The sequence below is a fragment of the Salvelinus alpinus genome, chromosome 31, assembly GCF_045679555.1.
Source record: "Salvelinus alpinus chromosome 31, SLU_Salpinus.1, whole genome shotgun sequence".
Classification (NCBI taxonomy): Eukaryota; Metazoa; Chordata; class Actinopteri; order Salmoniformes; family Salmonidae; genus Salvelinus; species Salvelinus alpinus.
The window spans coordinates 14,491,254-14,509,739 of record NC_092116.1 but is presented as its reverse complement, the minus strand read 5'-3'; the positions used below and the strand labels follow the sequence as shown (position 1 = coordinate 14,509,739).

General features: G+C 45.6%; 1 protein-coding gene across 9 annotated transcripts in view; it reads left to right on the top strand.

Moving 5' to 3' along the window:
- The window catches only part of LOC139560982 (neuralized-like protein 4), a 31,491-nt gene that overhangs the window by 9,246 nt on the left and 3,759 nt on the right, over positions 1–18,486 (top strand). Inside the window, exons 2-26 of one of the 9 annotated variants that reach the window (XM_071377763.1) lie at positions 2,937–3,140; positions 3,376–3,673; positions 3,806–3,871; positions 3,960–4,387; positions 5,659–5,770; positions 6,327–6,415; positions 6,535–6,607; positions 8,394–8,667; positions 8,985–9,166; positions 10,992–11,077; positions 11,301–11,463; positions 11,666–11,873; positions 11,980–12,056; positions 12,175–12,253; positions 12,492–12,661; positions 12,973–13,101; positions 13,202–13,347; positions 13,489–13,707; positions 13,956–14,054; positions 14,306–14,449; positions 14,986–15,156; positions 15,302–15,460; positions 16,088–16,267; positions 18,084–18,177; positions 18,280–18,387. In XM_071377763.1, coding sequence (XP_071233864.1) covers positions 2,937–3,140; positions 3,376–3,673; positions 3,806–3,871; positions 3,960–4,387; positions 5,659–5,770; positions 6,327–6,415; positions 6,535–6,607; positions 8,394–8,667; positions 8,985–9,166; positions 10,992–11,077; positions 11,301–11,463; positions 11,666–11,873; positions 11,980–12,056; positions 12,175–12,253; positions 12,492–12,661; positions 12,973–13,101; positions 13,202–13,347; positions 13,489–13,707; positions 13,956–14,054; positions 14,306–14,449; positions 14,986–15,156; positions 15,302–15,460; positions 16,088–16,267; positions 18,084–18,177; positions 18,280–18,387 — 3,958 coding nt within the window. Of the gene's footprint in view, positions 1–2,936; positions 3,141–3,375; positions 3,674–3,805; positions 3,872–3,959; positions 4,388–5,658; positions 5,771–6,326; positions 6,416–6,534; positions 6,608–8,393; positions 8,668–8,984; positions 9,185–10,991; positions 11,078–11,300; positions 11,464–11,662; positions 11,874–11,979; positions 12,072–12,174; positions 12,254–12,491; positions 12,668–12,972; positions 13,102–13,201; positions 13,348–13,488; positions 13,708–13,955; positions 14,055–14,305; positions 14,450–14,985; positions 15,157–15,301; positions 15,461–16,087; positions 16,268–18,083; positions 18,178–18,279; positions 18,388–18,486 lie in introns of all 9 variants that reach the window. The other 8 variants (XM_071377761.1, XM_071377762.1, XM_071377760.1 and 5 more) reach the window with 8 other exon arrangements.

The window sequence follows — 18,486 nt, the reverse complement described above, 5'->3', positions numbered from 1 at the left end:
TAGTATTCAAATTCCTAATTCAACGCTTTCCACACGATCAGGCATATCCAGTCTTAGGCCTAGTCCAGATTAGAGGTCGACCGATTATGATTTTTCAATATCGATACCGATTATTGGAGGACAACAAAAGCCGATACCGATTAATCGGACGATTTATTAAAAAAAAAATATATATATATATATATCATACACACACACACATTTTTGTAATAATGACAATTGCAACAATACTGAATGAACAATGAACACTTTTATTTTAACTTAATATAATACATAAATACACACACGCACACAGCTCTGAAGTGACAATGATACTGAAGAGTCTGCTTAGGAGACAAATACTCAACTGTTTGAATAAAAATAGAGTTTAAGTTACCTGTGATGAATGTTGAAAACAAAAACCTTAATTTCTATATGCAGGAAATCCTATTTTAATAATGGGCATGTTAAGAATTGACAACCAAAGTGCGAGTCATAATTCCCATGACACCTAGCAAAATCTGAAAAGCGGTTCCTTCATTTATTGCATAGGATATTTTTAGATTCACTTAAAATAAGGTCTGTTTCGTGTAGGCTTACATCACCGTGCCAATTTTATAACTGTGTAGATATCCATAGGACAAGGTAACTGATCAATATTGGCTAAATATAAGCGAAGATAAAAAAAAAAAAATTGTAGAGTGGATTTATGAAAATATGTTGACAAACGTTACCTTATCCTAGTGAGATTTACACGGGTATCAAAACGTCGAGGTGGTTTAAGCCTGCACGAAACACAGACCTTATTTGAAGTAGATCAAGACATTCTCTATGGAAGACATGAACGGTAAAATAACGAAGGAACCCCTTTCAAATTCAGCCCGCAAGTTATTACAGGAATTATAACGCGTCGACTATTTCTCTCTAAACCATATACCTTTGACTAATCCGGAAACTATCACCTCGAAAACAAAACGTTTATTCCGTTCCGTATTTTATCTAACGGGTGGCATCCATGAGTCTAAATATTCCTGTTACATTGCACAACCTTCAATGTTGTCATAATTACATAAATTTCTGGCAAATTAGTTCGCAAAGAGCCAGGCGGCCCAAACTGTTGCATATACCCTGACTCTGCATGCAATGAACGCAAGAGAAATGACACAATTTCACCTGGTTAATATTGCCTGCTAACCTGGATTTCTATTAGCCAAATATGCAGGTTTAAAAATATATACTTGTGTATTGATTTTAAGAAAGGCATTGATGTTTATGGTTAAGTACACATTGGAGCAATGACAGTCATTGATTGATTGTTTTTTATAAGATAAGTTTAATGCTAGCTAGCAACTTACCTTAGCTTACTGCATTCGCCAACAGGCAGGCTCCTCGTGGAGTGCAATGTAATCAGGTGTTAGAGCATTGGACTAGTTAACTGTAAGGTTGCAAAATTGGATCCCCCGAGGTGACAAGGTTAAAAAACTGTTGTTCTGCCTCGTTCCTAGGCCGTCATTGAAAATAAGAATGTGTTCTTAACTGACTTTCCTAGTTAAATAAAGATTAAATAAAGGTATAAAAAATAAACGGCAAATCGGCGCCCAAAAATACCGATATCCGATTGTTATGAAAACTTGAAATCGGCCCCGATTAATCGGTCGACCTCTAGTCCAGATCTGTAACTCCTATCCCTGGGCTGTTGTAACTCTCTTACATAGCCTAGCCCTAGCACCTAACCCTAAACAACTGGGGGACAGGCAGGCGAGAGATGGTGAGAGAGAAACAAGACAGACAGATGGTGAGAGCGTTTCAAAAATGGTTTGAAAGACCGAGCAGATGGATGGGGAGGTACGAGTAAAAGATGGGCATGGTGAGAAGAGTCTATAGTGGTTTAAAAACTGCTCTTTTTGACACATTTGAATTGTATGTTTAATGTTTCCTCAAATGAGACATTTGAGTGTGCAGTTCCACTCTGTGTGTTCAATGAATGAAATTGATACACAACTCGTGATCAATCACACTTTCCAAGGGCATCCAATGACAAGAGTTTTGGCCTATACATCATATAATACTGTGAAACAAAAATCACAAGATCTGGCATTCCGGCATCTTAAATCTGAACACCTAGCTAACAGACATGACACACAGCCCTGTAAAACCCCTTTTTAGATATGAATCCTCTGGCTCAGTTTGCAGTATAGTATTGACTCCTTGTTTTAACCCAGCTCAACCTCTTGTACTCGCTGACCTGGCTTCTCCTGTTGGTCTAACATTTTACTGCGACGCTTTGACTGACTTGAATTGACCGACTCATTTTGATTCTTGGTCAGGTCTTCAAGTCAAATGTGACTTTGTTGTTCACAGAATGTGCCCTTATCAGGAGTTGACTTTTAATAGATAAAGTGTAAATAAATGTCTAAATAGGACTCGATAAATGAAAAGATAGACCGAACAGAAGGGATGGTGATGTGGCCGGAGGACGTGCGTTATGATTCTGAACGGTCAGATAGCTAGCAGCAATGACAAGAAGCTGCCATGTGGGGAATCATAGGTGGCAACGTTTCAGCTTGTTGTGTCTTGTTATTGATACCATGTCTTGTTTTGACTGTCATGTCTGTGCTAATATGGCAAATTCGCTAGCTATCCAACAACTGTAACAATGTATTTGAGACAAGTGCTCATTGTGCAATGTATTTGTTTTCAATAAACATTTGGAGACTATAGTTTGCATGTCGTCAGTCTAAGCTTACCGTGTCTGTTTTGCCCCATAGTTGCGCACCCAATGCTTTTGTTGCTAAACAACCAACCCGTCTAACAGAGGAAAAAAGTAAATGAACTCATTTGGAATGACGTGTAGGCTTACGAAGGTATACAATGTATTGAACATAACTGACAATGTAGAAATGGACAGAAATGAATAGATAAATGTAGATAAACATACCCTTCTCTTCCTGCTACAGGTGAACTCTTGGAGCGGTTCCATAGAGATCGGTGTGACTTCTCTGGACCCGGCTGGTCTCGACTTCCCCAGCAGCGCTACGGGTCTGAAGGGAGGCTCCTGGATCGTGTCTGGCTGCTCGGTGCTATGTGACGGCCGCTCCGTCCTCGAGGAGTACGGCCGAGACCTGGACCAGCTGTCAGAGGGCGACCGTGTGGGCATACAGGTAGGTAGCCTAGTGGGTTAACATGGCAGACTAGTGGCCGGAAGGTTGCCGGTTCAAGCCCCGGGCCAGGCACTAAATTGGTAATAATCTCTACAATTCTCTCCATCCAGGGGCGCTGCTTCATGGCTGACCCTGTCTCTTTTCTTTCAAAAACAAGGACAAGTGAGAGGTTTAGATGGGCTAGGCAAAAAAATCGACAAATTATCACTTTTCTTATTTCTGTTCTACTGTACAGCGGAGCGCCCACGGCGAGCTCCACCTGTGGGTCAACGGGCAGGACTGTGGCGCGGCTGCCAGTGGTCTCCCGACGGGCCTCTGGGCGGTGGTGGACCTCTATGGCAAGTGTACGCAAGTGACGGTGATGAGCTGCGAGCCGCCGTCCTTGGCGGAGAGAGACACGGAGAGGGAGACGGTGGAGGAGCATGAGCAGGAAGACGAAGAGGTGGTGGTGTGCGGGGTCAGGGAGGGGGAGTTTGGGGGTCTGACGTCAGCGGTGAACCTGGCCGCGGCGACAAACGGAACGTTAGAGGAAGGTAGGAGTTGTTGATGTTTTTGTTTATCTATTGAAATGGAGGGTTTGTTGTGTCATTGTGTGAAAGGGTGTAGTAATGAGGGAAAGACTCTTCACTCTTTTGTTTTGTCTTCTCATTCCTGCTTTGTCTCAGTGCCTGAGCTCCCTCCTACTCATAACCGACCTGACAAGTTTCCCAACAACCTAGAGCCTGAGACGGGTAAGAAAATCAAAACCTCTACCCCAATCTCAGTTGCACCATTGACCAAATGTAACAGTCTCTCCATCTTTCTCTCCCTCCCCTATAGGTCTGACGGAGCACCAGCTCTTCGACGTGTTAAACAATGCCATTGTATCCCTTTACCGCTCTGAGGACAATGGAGGGGGAGACCTGGGGGTAGGTGGAACAGGGACAGACTCAGGAACAGGAAGTAGAGGGGACAGGGGGAGCAGCAGCGGAGGGGGATCCATTAACGGTAACAGTAGTGACAGCGGTGGCGGGACCGGCAATACTGGAAGCGTCAGTAACAGCCCTGCAGGCGGCGGAGGGGCGAGACTCGGGGCCGTGACGGGCGGGATGCTGACCAATGATGCGCTGCTGTTCCACGAGAAGTGCGGCACACTGATCAAGCTGAGCAACAACAACAAGACGGCGGAAAGGCGGCGGCCGCTAGACGAATTCAACAACGGCGTGGTCATGACCAACCGGCCGCTTCGACACAACGAGATGTTTGAGGTGCGGCCAATCATTGGCTCCGATACTGAGATATATGAATTCTAGGAAGGGGTTGAAACGAGGGGCTTAGATCAAGGTGTTTAATAACATTTGTCTGGTAATTCTTAATTTGAATGCTCATAAGAAATAGCCTACACACCACTGTCATAGTAATGACATAACAGCTGTCAAAGTAATAATATAACAGCTGTCATTACTGACACCAGCTGTCATAACTGGTTATGTTAATTTTCATGACCTCTAATGACGGAGGGGTCAAGTAAATATCACCATTGAAATTGACGTGTCAGAGTTTGAAGCTAATCCTCTAATCTCCATATGGTAGAGCTGAATCTTTCAGATTAGCCAATGAATATTCGTTAACTTTACTTGTCAGTCATAACAGCTGACCTAACTTGACATAACCTGTCATAATATGATCATAACACTGTCATGACACATATTTAGACCTGTTTTTGACATACACCACCGTTCAAAAGTTTGGGGTCACTTAGAAATGTCCTTGTTTTTGAAAGAAAAGCAACAATAAACTTGTCCATTAAAATAACATGAAATTGATCAGAAATAGCGTAGACTGTTAATGTTGTAAATTACTATTGTAGCTGGAAATGGCTGATTTATTTTAGTTTTTTTTTAATGGATATCTTCGTAGACGTACAGAGGCCCATTATCAGCAACCATCACTCTTGTGTTCCAATGGCACGTTGTTAGCTAATCCAAGTTTGTAATTTTAAAAGGCTAATTGATCATTCGAAAACCCTTTTGCAATTATGTTAGCATAGCTGAAAACTGTTCTGATTTTAAAGAAGCAATAAAACTGGCAGGGGAAAAAATACATTTGAATAAATGTGGATTTTGACACTTATGTGGTGTAGATGTCATAACCAGCCATAAAACAGGATTAAATATATAGGTCATGAGTGTTATGACCATATGATAGGTTATCAGTTGTTATGACATGGTTATGACTGTGTCATATCGTGTTGACACTGGGTGTCAAGTAAAGTGTTACCGAATATTCATATGTTACAGCCACAAACTGTGAATGAATAGATTATAACATTTCCATTGGACTGCAGCTTGAGATTAATAATAGAAAAATAGTAAGTGTTTCTATATTCTAAAAGAGAGAGAGAATTCACTAGAAACCAAATAGACCAAAGCAGGGAAAGGACTGCCTGAACTTCTCCAATAAGAAATGCTTGTTTCCGTTGCGAAACCTTTTGCGCTTCTAGTTTCTGAATGCGCCCCTGGTTTCTGTTGTGCCACAGATCCGCATAGATAAGCTGGTGGACAAGTGGTCGGGGTCGATCGAGATCGGCGTGACAACACACAACCCCAACAACTTGGACTATCCAGCCACAATGACAAATCTGCGGTCAGGTACGTAACACATACATATACACACTAGCGTAGTGTTTCTCTAACCCAATATACAACTAGATCTATTCATTCCACAACAAACTGCACGCATGTTCGATCAATCCCTCCAGGATTCTGCATCACAATTTATTTTTTTTGCAAAATCAACAATTTCCCACATGTTATGCGAGGGCTTGCAAACTTGACCAATCACTGCACTATTTTTGCTATAAAACAGTCAAATCATTGCAATATTATCACATAAAACTGACCCATCAACGCAGTACAAAAAGAAGGCTTGCATTTTCAACCCATCACCACACATTTACCGCATAATATGGTTCAATCAAGCAACACGTCCACGAACCATTTCCTTCGTCAGCGCATTTTCGCAAGAAAATTGACAGTCATTGCATATTGCCATGCAAAATGTCAGAATTGCCGCTGAAAAAAGATTTGGTTTGCCTGCAAATATCACAAGTAAATCCCAGCGAAATCCTGGAGGGACTGTTCAATCTTGTTCTTTGCAAAGTACAAGGCTACATCTTGCTGTGTGTGTTCTCTCTTGCTCTTCCAGGTACAATCATGATGAGTGGCTGTGGGATCCTGACTAACGGCAAGGGAACCCGTCGGGAGTACTGTGAATTCAGCCTGGATGAACTGCAGGTCAGTGACTCTCTCACACACACACACACACACACACACACACACACACACACACACACACACACACACACACACACATCCCTAACATCTTAACTATGGTACTCTGACTTCCATTCCAGGAGGGGGATCACATAGGCTTGATGCACAAGGCCAGCGGAGCTCTTCACTTCTACATCAATGGCATCGACCAAGGTGAGAGTGACACGCCAGGAGCATCCGGCACTATGTTGTTGAACACTGAGCTGTAGTCAATGAATAGCATTCTCACGTAGTTGTTCCTTTTGTCCAGGTGGGAAAGGGCAGTGTGGAGTGCAATAGAGATTGCATCATCTATGGCTCTGTTTGGGCGGTATGCAAATTGGAGTGGGTCTAGGGTTTCTGGGATAATGGTGTTAATGTGAGCCATGACCAGCCTTTCAAAGCACTTCATGGCTATGGATGTGAGTGCTACGGGTCTGTAGTCATTTAGGCAGGTCACCTTAGTGTTCTTGGGCACAGGGACTATGGTGGTGTGCTTGAAACATGTTTGGTATTACAGACTCAATCAGGGACATGTTGAAAATGTCAGTGAAGACACCTGCCAGTTTGTCAGCACATGCCCGGAGCGCATGTCCTGGTAATCCGTCAAGCCCTGCGGCCTTGTGAATGTTGACCTGTTTAAAGGTATTACTCACGTCGGCTACGGCGAGCGTGATCACACAGTCGTCCGGAACAGCTGATGCTCTCATGCATGCCTCAGTGTTGCTTGCCTTGACGCGAGCGTAGAAGTGATTTAGCTCGTCTGGTAGGCTCGTATCACTGGGCAGCTTGCGGCTGTGCTTCCCTTTGTAGTCTAATAGTTTGCAAGCCCTGCCACATAAGACGAGCGTCGGCGCCGGTGTAGTACAATTCGATCTTAGCCCTGTATTGGGGCTTTGCCTGTTTGATGGTTTGTCGGAGGGCATAGCAGGATTTCTTATAAGCTTCCAGGTTAGAGTCCCGGACCTTGAAAGCGGCAGCTCTACCCTTTAGCTCAGTGCGGATGTTGCCTGTAATCCATGGCTTCTGGTTGGGGTATGTACGTACAGTCACTGTGGGGACAACGTCCTCGATGCACATATTGATAAAGCCAGTGACTGATGTGGTGTACTCCTCAACGGCATCGGAGGAATCCCAGAAGATGTTCAAGTCTGTGCTAGCAAAACAGTCCTGTAGTTTAGCATCTGCTTCATCTGACCACTTTTTTTATAGGCCGAGTCACTGGTGCTTCCTGCTTTAATTTTAGCTTGTAAGCAGGAATCAGGAGGATAGAATTGTGATTAGATTTACCAAATGGAGGGCGATCTGTGTATGCGTCTCTGTGTGGAGTACAGGTGATCTAGACATTTTTTTCCCTCTGGTTGCGCATTTAACATGTTGATAGAAGTTAAGTAAATGGATTTAAGTTTCCCTGCATTAAAGTCCCCGGCCACTAGGAGTGCCGCCTCTGGGTGGGGTTTCCTGTTTGCTTAGTTCCTTATACAGCTGACTGAGTGCAGTCTTAGTGCCAGCATCCGTCTGTGGTGGTAAATAAACAGCCACGAGAAGTACAGATGAAAACTCTCTTGGCAAATAGTGTGGTATACAGCTTATCATAAGATACTCTACTTCAGGAAAAATGTAGAGACTTCCTTAGATTTTGTGCACCAGCTGTTATTAACCTTGCAGTGTGAAGGACAGGCAAACCATGATGCTGCAATTAATATGGCAATACTGAAAATGCCGCAAAAATGCATGGAGTATATTATTTATTAAGAGGCACATCGTTAATGCTTGCTATGTTTTACATTCTTGCTGTCTTTTGATGGACTGTTTACGTAATTGTCATGCAGAGGAGTTTTGCCCCTCACAATGTATAAATATCAATGTCAGTTCGAGAAACATGTACAATTGCAAATCATTACCATATTTCATCCAAGTCGTCCATAACCTCAATTTGACCTCTGACCCTGCCCCCTAGGCGTGGCAGCGGCCCAGACACCCGCCGTGGTCTACGGCGTGGTCGACCTCTACGGCATGGCGGTCAAGGTGACCATCGTCCACAATCACAACCACAGCGACCGCCTCCGCCGCAACAACGCCATCATGCGGGCTCTGTCGCCAGACGTTGGTCGCCCCCGGCCCGCCCTCTCCCTCACGCCGGACCCCGACGCTCCCGACCGCCTCCTCTTCCACTCCAACTGTGGCCAAAAGGCAGCCATCATCAGCGAGGGCAGGACGGCGCTTCGCCCTCAGTATGTATTGTAACCATGGTCCTAGTATATTTATGCAATAAGGCACGAGGGGGTGTGGTATATGGCCAAATACCACGCCTAAGGGCTGTTCTTAGGCACAACGCAAGGTGTACCGTGGTATATCGGCCATATAACACAAAACCCTGAGGTGCCTTATTGCTATTATAAACTGGTTACCAATGTTTTGTCATATCCATGGCATACGGTCTGATATACCACTGCTTTCAGCCAATCAGCATTCAGGGCTTGAACCACCCAGTTTATAATGTACAGTATATTATAGATACATTTAATTGTGTGTATTTCTCCTCGGGCAGTGCTACGGACGACTTCAATCACGGCGTGGTCTTGAGCGGCCGCCCGCTGCGCTCCAACGAGGTGTTCCAGGTACGCATCGACAAGATGGTGGACAAATGGGCGGGCTCTATCGAGATCGGCGTGACCACGCACAACCCCGCCTACCTGCAGCTGCCCTCCACCATGACCAACCTGCGCTCAGGTAATACCAACCAATCAGGTAATACCAACCTCTTACCCCTGCCCCCCTAGCAGGGTTACTTGTAGATCTGAAAGCAATACACTAGTAGGCCCAACTAGCCTTCTTTTAGGCTAGGTTGAGTTTCCAACTCACACCCTTCTAATCCTCCCAGGATTAGAGGATGGGGGCTTGATTCATCTAATTTTCCATACTCAAACCATGTTTGGAAAGGGCTGTGGATTGACTGATTTGATGATTCTGTTGTAGTTTGACTGATGTACTGGTTTTGTTGAAAGTTGACTGATGTGTTGTTTGTACAGTCGTTCAAGGGTTTATTTGTACTATTTTCTAAATTGTAGAATAATAGTGAAGACATCAAAACTATGAAATAACACATGGAATCATGTAGTAACCAAAAAAGTGTTAAATCAAAATATTTTTGATTCTTCAAAGTAGCCACCCTTTGCCTTGATGACAGCTTTGCACACTCTTGGCATTCTGTGAACCAGCTTCACCTGGAATGCTTTTCCAACAGTCTTGTAGTAGTTCCCACATATGCTGTCCACTTGTTGGCTGCTTTTTCTTCACTCTGCGGTCCAACTAATCCCAAACCATCTCAAATTGGTTGAGGTCGGGGGATTCTGGTCATCTGATGCAGCACTCCATCACTCTCCTTCTTGGTCAAATGGCCCTTACGCAGCCTGGAGGTGTGTTTTGGGTCATTGTCCTGTTGAAAAACAAATGGCAAACCAGATGGGATGGCGTATCGCTGCAGAATGCTGTGGGAGCCATGCTGGTTAAGTGTGCCTTGAATTCTAAATGAATCACAGACCGTGTCACCAGCAAAGCACCGTCACACCTTCTCCATGCTTCACAGTGGGAACGACACATGGGGAGATCATCTGTTCACCTACTTTGCATCTCACAAACACTCGGCGGTTGGAACCAAAAATCTCAAACTTGGACTCATTAGACTAAAGGACAGATTTCCACAGGTCTAATGTTCATTGCTCATATTTATTGGCCCAAGCAAGTCTCTTCTTATTGGTGTCCTTTAGTCGTGGTTTATTTGCAGCAATTCGACCATGAAGGCCTTACCCACGCAGTCTCCTCTGAACAGTTGATGTTGAGATATCTGTTACTTGAACTCTGTGATGCATTTATTTGGGCTGCAATTTCTGAGGCTGGTCACTCTCTAATGAACTTATCCTCTGCTGCAGAGGTAACTCTGGGTCTTCTGTTCCTGTGGCAATCCTCATGAGTTTCATCATAACACTTGATGGTTTTTCCGACTGCACTTAAAGAAACGTTCAAAGTTCTTGACATGTTCTGTATTGACTGACCTTCATGTCTTAAAGTAATGATGGACTGTCGTTTCTCTTTGCTTATTTGAGCTGTTCTTGACATAATATGGACTTGGTCTTTTACCACAGGGCTATCTTCTGTATACCACAACTGATTAGCTCAAACGCATTAAGAAGGAAAGAAATTCCACAAATGTACTTTTAACAAGGCACACCTGTTAATTGAAATGCATTCCAGGTGACTACCTCATGACGCTGGTTGAGAGAATGCCAAGAGTGTGCAAAGCTGTCACGGCAAAGTGTGGCTACTTTGAAGAATCTCATACAGAATGTAATTGGATTTGTTTAACACTTTTTTACTACCTGATTCCATATGTGTTATTTCATAGTAATGATTTCTTCACTATTATTCTACAATGTAGAAAATAGTAAAAATAAAGGCAAACATTGTAATGAGTAGGTGTGTCCAAACTTTTGACTGGTACTGCAGGTTGACTGATGTTTTGTTGTAGGTTGTCTGATGTTCTGGTTTTGTGTCCCAGGGACTTGGATGATGACAGGAAACGGGGTGATGCACAACGGAACCACCATCCTGGACGAGTACGGACACAACCTGGACCGACTCAAAGTGAGTGGGAGACATACTTTACAGTCATCCTTAGATTATTCAACTCTACTCTCCCCCCTCTCTATTTCTCCATTTCCCACCCTCTCGCTCTGTCCTGTTCCTGCGCTGTCTTTCACTCCTTCTCTGTCACTATCAACACTTGCATGCTATCGTACTTATCACATGTTGCTGTGTGCTTCATCTCTTTCTCTCTGACCACTGTCGTCTCTGTCTCTTTTTCCAGGCGGGGGACACAGTGGGCGTAGTGCGTAAGGAGGATGGGAGCCTCCACTTCTTTGTGAATGGGGTGGCACAGGGCCCGGCGGCGTGGAACGTCCCACCCAGCATCTACGCCGTGGTGGACCTCTACGGCCAGGCCGCACAGGCCACCATCATGGACGACGTGGGTGAGCGAGGGGGGGATAGAGAAGGGTTGTTAAAGGTTCCTAAGACGATTCCAGAAGTTTCTAGGGCGTCAGATCAGAAAGGTTTTGGAACCACGTTATATACTGAAGACATGGAATGTATCTGTAGATGGTATGTGAATATCCTCATCCAACTAGCTTTGCCTCAACAACCATCCTCAACCGTTTCTCCCCTCTCTAGCAGACCTCCCCCCTCTCCCTGAGGACAGCTCGGAGGGCCCCACCGTCATGTCGCCCAGCAGCCCATGCTCGGTTGCCGGGGGCAACGGTGCCAACGACCTGCGCTTCCACCAGCTGCACGGCACTAACGCGGTAATCACCAACGGGGGTCGCACCGCCCTCAGACAGAACTGTCGATCCGAGTTCAACGACGCCATCGTCATCTCTAACAGGTCAGTGTGACACACACACACACACGCACGCACGCACGCAGGTCAGAAGGTCCACACACACATCATGTGTTTGTGTGTGTCCTGACTGTGTGTTGTCCGTTGTCAGGTGCCTTCGAGACGGAGAGCTGTTTGAGATAGTCATTCAGAAGATGGTGGACCGTTGGTCGGGGTCAATAGAAGCAGGTAAGATAATGGCAGGTAAGACGTTTCTATTTTACCCCTCTCGACCTTCTCACACAGCCCTATCCACACACACAGCAGTGGAGTGATACATGTTTGTCCGTGTGTGTGTTCTATCCAGGTGTGACTGCGATCAGGCCAGAAGAGCTGGAGTTTCCCAACACCATGACGGATATAGACTACGATACTTGGATGCTTAGGTAAGGGGGGGGGGGGGTCTGTTTTGTGTCTGTTTCAGTGCTTGACCATTCTAAATGAATGATTTTGAAACATAGATTAGATTCAGTCTACTGTTATCGAATCCTGCTGTTGTATCCATCTGCTACAATGGATCTCACTAAGAAGCATCTAAGGGAATACCTTCCTCTGCCTTGTGCATGAAATAAACCAAGTTTCATTTGAACTCCCTCTCTCACCCCCCCCCCCCCCCCCCCCCAGTGGCACAGCCATCATGCAGGACGGCAACACTATGCGTAACAACTACGGCTGTGACCTGGACACTCTGACCACGGGCAGTAGGATCGGCATGATGCGCTCGGCCACCGGCGACCTTCACTACTACATCAACGGGGTGGACCAGGGGGTGGCCTGCACCGGGCTGCCGCCAGGTAAAGGTGAATGGAACCAGTGATCATAAACCTGTTATTACGACCCCATACATAGGCGAGGGGTCGGGGACAAAAGGCTCATGAACTGATTTTGAAATGGAGCTGATGGGTGTGTACTATGCACCTTGTAGCTAGATGGTAGAAGTGTCTCTGAATAAATCCACCTAACAGCTCAAATCTCACTGCTATTTTGTTTAATATTTCAACTTGTATTTATCAAGGCTAGTCTCACTGAGATCTCTTTGTCAAGCATCTACACTTTCCAAATATATGGTGAACCCCTCTTTCCTCTCCCTCCCTCCTTTCATCAGAGGTGTATGCGGTGATAGACTTGTATGGTCAGTGTGTCCAGGTGTCCATCACCAGTTCCTCTGGCCCTCAGGATAACAGTCTGTGTACCAGCAACATCACAGAGAAGAGTTTCTCCATACACTCCCCAGGTACTGACCGCGTGTGTGGTTTTTCTCTCAGGCTATGAATCTAAATAAGTTGTTGAACGAAAGGCAGGCTCACATCTCTCCTTCTTCCGTGCGTGCGTAGTGGCAGGCGTGGCCCACCGGCTCCACAGTAAGCATGGTAAGAACGTGGTTCTGCTGGGAGAGGGCTGCCAGGCCGTCAGGGTGGGAGGATACGCACATGGCATTGTCTTCAGCGCAAAGGAACTCAAAACAGACGAACTGTTTGAGGTGAGTAGTGCACTGTTATCTATCCAGAAGCAATCAGACCGCTCTATTTTCATAACACTTGATTAATCTGTTGTCTTATATATGCACGCGCATAACATTCATTATTGACGTTGTATTATTGTCCCCTCCACCCACCCCCAGGTGAAGATAGACGAGGTGGATGACCAGTGGTCTGGTTCCCTCCACATGGGTCTGACCACCCTAGCCCCTCCAGAGCTGCCCTCCTGCCCCATGTCAGGCCTGTCCCCCTCCCTCACACAGCTCCGGTGCAAGGTCACCTGGCTGCTAGCCGGGTCAGAGGTCAGACGCAACGGGCTCCTGCAGAGACAGAACTACGGCGCCTCCCTGGACAGACTGACGGTGAGAGACAGGGCGTTGGATTCCGAAGCTCTGTTGAATCAATACTTTGTACTTATTTTGTCATTTGTTGTACAGAGAGAAACAATGAAAGAAAGAGGGGGAGGGAACAACTGGTTGGGATTGAAAGATGGAGACTATAAACATTAGTGCATATGGAATGGATAGAAGGATTGTGATGAATAGATAAGTAGGTACTACATTTGGTGCCTGAGTTCGATTCTGTATTGTGTGTGTGTGTGTGTGTCTAGGTGGGTAACCGCGTCGGGGTGAAGAGATGCAGCGATGACACCATGCACGTCCTTATCGACGGAGAGGACATGGGACCAGCTGCCACCGCTGTGGCCAAGGTACACACACTTCATGAACGTACAACAGTTCTCTCATACACACGTCATACTTGTTCAATTCACACGCACAATTGTTTTCCTATCCTTGTGGGGACCAAAACATTGATTCCCATTCAAAATCCTATTTACTTTAACCCCTAGCCCTAACTCCTTACCCTAATTGTAAACCTAAGCCTCAAATAGCCTATTTCCTTGGGACCGGTGAAATGTCCCCACAATTTTCCTTGTTTTACTACCACCCCTACCTATAGAACGTGTATGCAGTGTTGGACCTGTATGGTCGTGTGACGGCGGTGTCCATCGTCAGTTCGTCGGTGCTGGAGGACGCAGGGAGCGTCAAGGCCCCCTCCCTCTCCTCAGACAGCTGCAGCGAAGGAGAGGAGGACCGCACGCCGGTGAGACACTGGTGTGGGGATGGAGGGAGAAGGGGGATAGGAGGAAGATGAGGGACTGATGGATGATATGCTTTCGCCTGGATCTTTAGTGACTATATCTTGACAACTACAATGTTAAACTTTGTGTCTAAAATAAGAAAATGTGTGGGGGGAAAAATAATTCTGTGTGGGGGGAAAAATAATTCATAGGCACTTAAATCTTTTTATATTGCACATTCACTCTCAATGGCACCATACACAATCAATTTATCAATTGTCTTAAGGCTTAAAAATCCTTCTTTAACTGATCTCCTCCCCTTCATCTACACTGGTTTGAAGGTGAATTAACAAGTGACATCAATAAGGGATCATAGCAGTCACCTGCTCAGTCTGTGTCATGGAAAGAGCAGGTGTTCCTAATGTTTTGTACACTCAGTGTTTTTGTGTGAATTGATCTAAGGCAACAGAAGTTTAAAAAAATAGTTTGTTTAATCTCTCCATCTCACTCTCCGTCTCTCCTCTCCTCCCCCTCTCTATCTCCTCTCTCCATCCACCAGGTTGAGGGTGGTGAGCCGGCCCTGGTGCACAACACAGTCATGGCCTTCCTGGAGAACCATGGGAAGAACATCCAGCTGTCCCATCAGAACCTGACGGCGGCCCGTGTCTCCAGCTACAACCAGGGCCTCCTAGTCACAGCACAACCCCTGCCCCGACAACAACTGTTCCAGGTACTGTGTGAGTGGTAGGGTTAAGGGTGTGTGTGTGTCAGGATTCGATTGCGGTGTTCAATTGTTGTATAGGGGCACACTATTTTATACTGCATTCTGTCGCCATAGTTTGTGAATGACATTTTGACTATCAATGTTGCCATAGTTTCAGATCGACCGGCTGAACGCGTCGTGGACGTCGTCCCTGTCGCTAGGGGTGATAGGCCACTCCCCAGACCGCCTCAACTTTCCCTCCACTGCGTGCTGTCTGAAACGCTCTGTGTGGCTGCTGCAGAGAGACTCTGTCTTCCACAACTCACTGAAGGTACTGCACACACACACATCAGTGTTTCACCTATGTTCATTTCGGCACACCGCCGCTGCTAAGTCATTGCCGCCACTGCAAATACAAAAATATATATATTTTTAAACATCCTGCCAAGATGAGCTTTTAAGATCAGAGTGACGAGGTACAACAAGTTACATATCTTCCTCAGATTCTCATCAGATCATCCGAGAAACCTCCAAGGTAACTAGCTAACGAGCTTGTAATCCTGGAAGTGTAACCAACCCTATTAAGATACAGGAACCTTACGCCAGTGAAATCATTTTTGCGGTTAATATAGAAGTGGCTGGTGATGTTATTGAGATCAAGAGATACAATTCAACTGTCCTTGAGTTTCAAAGAAAGAACATTTTTAATTTTCATACATTTGAGTTGAAAAAAGTCACCGTAAGTTTTGTTGTACGACTGTGAGAAGGTCCCCTCCACTATCTCTGCCACAGCTACTGAATTAAATCCTAGGGGAAACACTGCGCACACACTCAAGGTACAGATAGCAAGACAAACACAACACAAAGCTTAATGGAGATCTCTCTTCTCTCTTTCCCTCTATCACTTCACCTCCCTTCTCTCCCCGTCTTCATCCCCCGCTCCACTCCTCCCCATCAGATCTGTGAGAACTATGGTCCTAACCTGGACACATGTCCAGAGGGTACAGTCCTGGGTCTGCTAGTGGATGGGAACAGCTGTCTGCACCTTTATGTAAACGGTATGGACCAGGGAGTAGCAGCCCAGGATATCCCTACGCCATGCTACCCCCTCATAGACCTATACGGACAGTGTGAACAGGTACGTCTGCCACTCCCCCACTCCCATTCCAAACCGTCAGAATAATTTTAGAGGTTGAGGAAGTTAAGAAACGTCTACCTGGAAAAAGAAAGCTGTTGACATGATTTAATGATGAAAAGTCAGTGGAAAACCAGCCCACCATCCAGGTAGCCTTCTGAGCCTACTGTAAATCCGGCCTGGGCTCTCTACTTCTACACAAACAGACTGGTAGTCATGGTCTGCATCCAAAATAGCACCCTATTCCCTATATAGTGTGCTACCAGAGCCTGGTCAAAGTAGTGCACTATTGGGCTCTGGTAGCACACTATATAGGGAATAGGGTGCCATTTTGGGTCCTGGCCGGTTGCGTCACCGCCTGGTATGGCAACTGCTCGGCATCTGACCGTAAGGCGCTACAGAGGGTAGTGCGTAGGGCCCAGTACATGACTGGGGACAAGCTTCCTGCCATCCAGGACCTACAGTTGAAGTCGGAAGTTTATATACACCTCAGCCAAATACATTTAAACTCAGTTTTTCACAATTCCTGACATTTAATCCTAGTAAAAATTCCCTGTCTTAGGTTAGTTAGGGTCACCACTTTATTTTAAGAAATTGAAATGTCAGAATAATAGTAGAGATTGATTTATTTCAGCTTTTATTTCTTTCATCACATTCCCAGTGGGTCAGAAGTTTACGTACACTGAATTAATATTTGGTAGCATTGCCTTTAAATTGTTTAACGTGGGTCAAACATTTCGGGTAGCCTTCCACAAGCTTCCCACAATAAGTTGGGTGAATTTTGGCCCATTCCTCCTGACAGAGCTGGTGTAACTGAGTCAGGTTTGTAGGCCTCCTTGCTCGCACACGCCTTTTCAGTTCTGCCCACAAATTTTCTATAGGATTGAGGTCAGGGCTTTGTGATGGCCACTCCAATACCTTGACTTTGTTGTCCTTAAGCCATTTTGCCACAAGTTTGGAAGTATGCTTGGGGTCATTGTCCATTTGGAAGAACCATTTGCGACCAAGCTTTAACTTCCTGACTGATGTCTTGATGTTGCTTCAATATATCCACATAATTTCCCATCCTCATGATGCCATCTATTTTGCCGCGCACGGCAAGCGGTACCGGAGCTCCAAGTCTAGGACCAAAGGCTCCTTAACAGCTTCTACCCCCAAGCCATAAGACTGCTGAACAATTAATCAAATGGCCACTGGACCATTACATTGAGCACCCCTCCATTTGTTTTGTACACTGCTGCGTCTCGCTGTTTATCTGTGCATAGTCACTTCACCCCTACCTACATGTACAAATGACCTCTAACCTGTACCCCTGCACACTGCCTCGATACCGGTACCCCCATATATAGCCTCGTTATTGTAACTTTTTATTATTTATTTTTAACTTTTGTTTATTTGGTAAATATTTTTTTAACCAACAGTGCAGTTCAAGAAGAGTTAAGGGCTTGTAAGTAAGCATTTCACTGTAAGGTCCACACTTGTTGTATTCGGCGCACGTGACAAAGTTTGATTTGATTTGGGACTCAGTCCTACTCAGGGCCACTTTTAGATCAGTAGCTAGAAACGCTAATCTGCTAGTCTTTTGCTCTATAACCTTTAATCCTGAAATACCTCCATCTGGCTAAAGTTACACAGTGTAACAGTCATAATCCCAATCTCATTTAGACGCTCCGTACTGAGTAGGTGTTTAACTGCGTAATCCCAGCCCTCCCACCAGACCAGTTTAATAATCTGTTGCCTGGCCTGGGACTACATAATCTGTGTGGCACCAGGGGCCGAGAGAATTCAGTGACACCCTCTGATGTCGTTGTCGTGGCAGGTTACCATAGTGACCAACACCGTGTCGACCGTGGGAGGGGAGAGCGGCGAGGCGCGTTGCCAGGGCGACATGGAGAAAGCGGACATGGTTGATGGTGAGAGGAGGAGAGCATGACTACTTTGGCAACTCTATACAGACCCTTTAATTCTGTGGCTCTGGGCTGAACCAGTGCTAACCTTTGACATCTGACCTCCAGGGATCAAAGAGAGTGTTTGCTGGACGCCCCATCCAGAGGTCAACCCCAACAAGACCTGTGAGTACCAGGCCCTGTGCTCGCGCTTCAAGGACCTGCTGACACTGCCAGGTGAGGAACACACACGACTGTCTTTGTGTACTGCCCTCTCGCTCTCTGTCTCGCTCTCTGACTTAATCATAACTTCTCCATATTTAGATTTTCTCTCCC